The sequence below is a fragment of the Aricia agestis genome, chromosome 18 (assembly GCF_905147365.1).
Source record: "Aricia agestis chromosome 18, ilAriAges1.1, whole genome shotgun sequence".
In the NCBI taxonomy this organism is placed as follows: Eukaryota; Metazoa; Arthropoda; class Insecta; order Lepidoptera; family Lycaenidae; genus Aricia; species Aricia agestis.
In genome coordinates, this window is record NC_056423.1 from 12,794,250 (window position 1) to 12,800,356 (window position 6,107).

Sequence of the window (6,107 nt, forward strand, 5' to 3'; positions counted from 1 at the left end):
TAAATTTTCAAAGATTCAAAGACTTTAATCAGCAAAAACTAAGTAACTGTTACACACACCCAGCAATATGATATACGCAGCCTCTGTTATGTACTGTTTTGTCGTCATCTGTCAAGCGACTTTTCTAACTTATCAGACGAGGACAGAACAATGTATAAACAATAGTATATTGCCTGAAGGCTGAAGCACGATTGCGTGCTTTCAGCGAAATCCGTCTCTGCAAACCGTTGCCAGGCAACCAATGCTTTATCGATAGTGGTGATATTGTTGTGAATGGTGGTGGTGTAACGACTGGTGGTGATGACGATGAGGAGCAGCTCCGACGCGTCTACATCCACTGATGATGTGAAGGTAGACGTGAAATAACAAAAGTAAAATAATAAAATCGAAAGTGTGTCTGTCTGATACCTCTTCTAGTCTTCACGCCTAAACCTTTGAACCGATTTTTCTGTAATTTGGTATGGAGATACTTTGAGTCCCGGGAAAGGACAAAGTATAGTTTAATCCTGAAAAATGTATGGTTCCCGATCGTTAAACGAATTTGGCGGGCGCCGGGCGCGGGCGTCATCTATTTCGTGTAATGCACCATCGAAGAATTTAACTTTTAGGCAGTTAATGGACGGTCGACACTCGTCACTTAGTAGGATTATGTAAGAGGGACAGACAGACACACTTTGAAGTGTTTTAGTGAAGTGTTCTATAAACCTCACGCGTGAGGTTTATAGAAAAAAAAACAGAAAAACTCCGCGGAGCCCGAGACCTTTGCAACGAATGTAAAACCGTGGAAATCGGTTCGTGCGTTCTGGAGTTATAGCGTCAGGAAGGAAAACCCGACTTATTTTTATATATTAGATCTATATCTCAATTACCAAATATCCTTTCCAGGGTCGTCCTCTCTGCCTATTCTACTTCACTCATCCGTTCGGAGTGCTGTCTCCGGAACCGCCTACCCTCGCCGCTGCCCCGCCCAACGTGCGGACCTTCGTTAACATGCACCCGGTACCCTGGTCTTCCTCCCAATATCCCACATCCAATGAATACCAGAACTTCGACTTCCGAGGGACTTTTCGGGATTACGAGAGGGATTCCGTCTCCTCTCTGTTCTCTAGCGACTGGTTTTCAAACGGATCAAGAAGACCCATGCAGTTCCGGCTCCCGCCGCTGCATATGCCGATATCCAGGGTCTACGAGGATTCTGATGACTGGCCGAAGCGGAAGGTCAGAGAGAGATTCTCCCTGCCGCCCATCGAGCTGCCGTCCAGTGACTGTACGGAGTGTGTGCGCAAGAGCAAAGTGGTTGGTGTCAAGAAGTTCAGACGCGTCCGACGTAGTGGACTCAGAAGGATCATCACTAATCTCATGAGGAGGACCGTGAAAGGTTAGTAAGTATGTAGTTACTTGTTATTGCTTTATTCCTCTTACCAACTAGCTAAAAGCCGAGCCTTTGCTCGCGTCGTTTTTCTGTTTGCGCGTGGTAATAATCTTTAAGGCAGTTTTTTTAAATATTTTAATAGTAACCAAACCTTGACTGGCCGATGATAATTGATAACACATCTACAGTATAATATTTGTAAAAATTACTATTAGAATTAGTATAATAGGCGTACCTACTTAATAGTTTTTCCGTAAAGTGTACCAATGTGTGGAAATACTAATTACTAGGGCTCGGCGGCCGGCGCTCGCTTCGCTTGCCCTGATAAAGATTTGCGCAGACTATGCAAGAATATAAGTACCTAGTACTTACTGTAATAAAACAGGTTTTCTAGCTGTAATTCAGCACCGTACCCGTAGGGCGTAGGGCAACAGGTTTAGTTTTACGGGTGCAAGGCAGAGTTTCATATTTCATGTGCATTGGACAACAATATAACCAACTAGGACTTGTTTGTTTTACAAAAGCAATTTGTTAAGTAAATATTAACAAAAATGAAAAATCTTAATTAACTAAAAGTTGAGTTCTTTCAAAATGTCTTTAATTATATTGACGCTCTTCGTAATTCGTATAAAGTGTTTTTGTGCTAAGGTCCCTTCTGAATCCTTAAATATATAAACTTTTTTGTTTCAATAAGTACTTATATTATGAAATAAAGTGTTTTTGTGCTAAGGTCCCTTCTGAATCCTTAAATATATAAACTTTTTTGTTTCGATAGGTACTTATATTATGAAATAAAGTGGTTTTTGTGCTAAGGTCCCTTCTGAATCCTTAAATATATAAACTTTTTTGTTTCCATAAGTACTTATATTATGAAATAAAGTTTTGTATTCATTAATGAATAATAATTAATAAGTAATGAACTAATGACACAAGAAACCTCTTATAGAATTTAAAGTAAGTATTCTATTCTTATAATAACACAATATATTATGTAGGTATGGTCCATGGGGGCCATGGCACAATTTTGGATAAACCTATATATAAGTATGACTACTTATCACATAACCGATAGTTTAACCACAAGCAGCCTTTAAGGTTTCATTGCAACCAGCCTTTGAATCCTCACGGCAAGCAGCCTTTTAAGTTTCCCAGTAACCGGTCTTTGAAGTTTCACGGCAACCAATCTTTAAGGTTTCTCAGCAACCAACCTTATATGTAGATTTTATTTTTTTCATAGCACCCACTTTGAATTTTCACGGCATCCACTTTTAAGGTTTCACAGCAACAATCCTCGGTATTTCCATAAGCTACTCGCTCAAGCTATCATCACATTCAGCATCTAGTTCAGACTTCAGATTGTTGAGAACAGACTCATCGAAAATCTGACCATCAGAGCTACTGGACTTCTGACTGGCTTTCCTCAGGACCTTCAGAATCTCCATCTTTGTGGTTAACTTGTCCTCATCAGAGAGTTTCTTCAGGGTCGGTATGAGGGATAACACGAAGTGTCTATCTTCATCAAGATCATGTGCTGAAACAGAAATCACAGATTAATCTGAAAAGATGATGGTTTTTATGGGTTTTCAAACTCTATTTTTTTTTTTATGAAATAAGGGGGCAAACGAGCAAACGGGTCACCTGATGGAAAGCAACTTCCGTCGCCCATGGACACTCGCAGCATCAGAAGAGCTGCAAGTGCGTGGCCGGCCTTTTAAGAGGGAATAGGGTAATAGGGGAGGGTAGGGAAGGGAAGGGAAGGGAATAGTTGAGGGTAGGGAAGGGAATAGGGTAGGGGTTAGGGGATTGGGCCTCCGGTAAACTACCCTACCCTATTCCCTTCCCTACCCTCCCCTATTACCCTATTCCCTCTTAAAAGGCCGGCAACGCAGCTCTTCTGATGCTGCGAGTGTCCATGGGCGACGGAAGTTGCTTGCCATCAGGTGACCCGTTTGCTCGTTTGCCTCCTTATTTCATAAAAAAAGCCCCAAACCGCTGGACCGATTTTGATATTATGTAGATTGGAGATGCTTTGATTTCCGGACAACTTTAACCCCGGAAAAATGTACGGTTTCTGGCGTCATATTATAGTCGATATCCACTATAGTTATACATGTCTCTAGCCCGCCAAAATCCTTCGTAGTTTTAAAGATCTGCCCTGTTTCACCACTTCCTGATAAGTGCCAACGCATTACTTGACAGATGAAGTATGGAGAATCTGTCAAATAAGTTGTTGATAGCCTATCCGGCACATTATCAGGAAGTGGTGAAACGGGCCCTAAGAATTATAAAATTTACCACAAGAGCTCTGCGCCACATCATCAATAACCGGCACTTCTATTTCTCTCTTCACACTTGGGCCTTCCGAAGAACTTTTTAAATTCTTCTCTCCATCAGTCCGCAGAAGAAACTCCATATCCTTGAAGAATATGTATTGCGACTTGCTCGTTTCCAGTCCCGTTTTTACTTTCTTGTTCAATTCCACCTGACGTTTGAACGCGACTCGCAGATTCCGCCATCTTCTTTTTACCCCTTTAACTGAAAAAATTATAAAAGATAAAACCGACTTCAAAATTGTACGCAATTGAGAAATAAAATTCCTATCTCAAAAACTACTGAACCGATTTCGATGAAACTTGCAGTAATCCCTAAGTTGAGCAATACTTATTACAATAAAAATCGGACTAAGTGTAGTGCATCGCTCAACGAAACTGGAATTCAAGACATCGGCACTTTACAACTCTACATCTGCTGATTTTGATGCACAGTTTGAAAGATTTTAAATATGAACTTAAAGTAAAATGTTAGTAGAGTTCAAATGAGAATAATATCTTATTAGCCGTATCGCGTCGCGTTTCTTTGAGATAAAAGAACCTGCACAGTTTTACATATTTTTTATTTTACCTTTGTTTTCCTTTTCCTTGTCGCTAAGCGTGTTCCAATCTTCAAACAGTTTTTCGGCAACTTTTTTCCACACTTTCGATTTGTACGGCTTGTTCCCTCTGTCTCGACTGTCTCCTCTATACAATACTGGCCATTTCTCCACCTCTCTTATAATAGCTAGAGGATGTAGATCCTCTAGAATCTTCTGTTTTGTCACCATTATTCAAGCCTTTGCCGCGATAAAATTAAAAAAAAAGTGCAGTAGGCCAGTTCTTTGCCGCGACTCTCGAGTAATTTAAAAAAGTAATGCAGTTCAAATTAAGAACGCGCAAACGTCATCACCGTTCCATAAACAAACACAAACTGTTCGACCCTATGTAGTTTGTGTGTTCGACTATCGACGATTCACGACGGAAACATGGCCGCTTTCCCCATAGCCCGGCAATTACGCGTAATCGACGGCGATCAGAATGCTGAATGACCTCTACCGTCTACACAAGCGATTACGTAGTCGCTTTTAATTGTCCATCGTGGCCCCAATAGGGAACGCGATCGATCGACCGAACGCCGCCAACGTCGCACGAAACACTATTTACTAAGTTTATTTGCGTTTTGTACACTTTATTTATTATGTGTATTATGAAATTTATAAACTTATTATTCAACTAAATAAACCTTTAACAGCCTAAGTATTGGCAATGTATTTTGTAAACAAACTATGCGTAGCGCGCAATACCGTGGCGGTTGGTCACTGGCCCTACATTCCTCTCGTCTGCGCTCGTGCATCTTCGGCTACGATCGCTCATGTTCGTTGTGAAATTAAATGTGATTCGCTTCGAACGATTATTACGAAAAGAGTACGAAATTCACCCTTATTTCTATAAAAATAAGGTGTTAAAAATTAAAATAGCGAACGGCTACAGCTATTGATGATTGATGGCTGCAAGATTACAAAGAGTAAGTATAAAGGGGCCATGGTAGGCGAAATCCTAAGCTTATATTAAATATTATATTATACATATAAGCTTATTCGCTGTTTTTATATTATTAAGTAAGTATATAATTTATAATTTATTATAAGTACAATAAACGGAGATAGTTGAAAAGATAGGGCTCAATTTTTAACCGACTTCCAAAAAGGAGGAGGTTACTTACTTATATTATGTTCTTCTGTTTATGAATGAAATACTTAAAGTACTTACTGCAAAATATTTTTTTTCTTTAAACAATTCTATTAAATACAAAATTCAATTTACGTAGCCGGGAATATTAGAGTAGAGAGTAGAGACTAGAGACCAATTAAGGAAAGTCCACCATCCACCAAACAGCAAAAAATATACTCAAGTAAGTACTTGGACAATGTCAGGAAATAAAGTGTCATTTAAGTTCACATAATATTATCAATATTATTATTATCTTGCTGCTTGTAGTTTGTACTTTGTACATAAGTACACTTTTTATCCTTTTCTCATTTTTAGGGTTCCGTACCCAAAGGGTAAAAACGGGACCCTTTTACTAAGACTTCGTTGTCTGTCCGTCTGTATGTCTGTCTCACGAAGCTTCATGGTATGTCTCCAGGCTGTAACTCAAGAACCGCTAGAGCTAGACTTCTGAAATTTTCACAGATTATGTATGTCTGTTGCCGATATAACAACAAATATATGAAAATAAAATAAAGTTAATATTTAAGACGGGCTCCCATACAAAAAAAGTCCCTTTTTTGGGTTATTTTGCTCGTAATCAATATTATATAAGTACTTAATGGTAACAGCTAGGTACCTGAAATTTTCACAAAATCCTTAATTAAGTATATAATCCTTTAATAATTAATAATAAAATTATAAAGTAAATATTT

General features: G+C 39.1%; 1 protein-coding gene across 1 annotated transcript; it reads right to left on the reverse strand.

Moving 5' to 3' along the window:
- Positions 1–2,433: 2,433 nt before the first annotated feature.
- On the reverse strand, positions 2,434–4,836 carry LOC121735848. Its single transcript, XM_042126803.1, has 3 exons — positions 4,274–4,836; positions 3,668–3,907; positions 2,434–2,903 (listed from the first exon to the last, which is right to left on the reverse strand). Exons 1-3 carry the CDS (start codon positions 4,470–4,472, stop codon positions 2,680–2,682), a joined length of 663 nt encoding a protein of 220 aa, XP_041982737.1. The 5' UTR covers positions 4,473–4,836; the 3' UTR covers positions 2,434–2,679.
- Between the last annotated feature and the right edge of the window lie 1,271 nt (positions 4,837–6,107).

Excerpts from the sequence above, each read along its gene's own strand:
- LOC121735848 (XM_042126803.1), bottom strand. The coding sequence starts at position 4,472 with ATGGTGACAAAACAGAAGATTCTAGAGGATCTACATCCTCTAGCTATT. Across the intron at positions 3,908-4,273 it reads CAAGGAAAAGGAAAACAAAG|TTAAAGGGGTAAAAAGAAGA; the intron begins GTAAAATAAAAA and ends TAATTTTTTCAG. Across the intron at positions 2,904-3,667 it reads TGTGGCGCAGAGCTCTTGTG|CACATGATCTTGATGAAGAT; the intron begins GTAAATTTTATA and ends TTTCTGTTTCAG.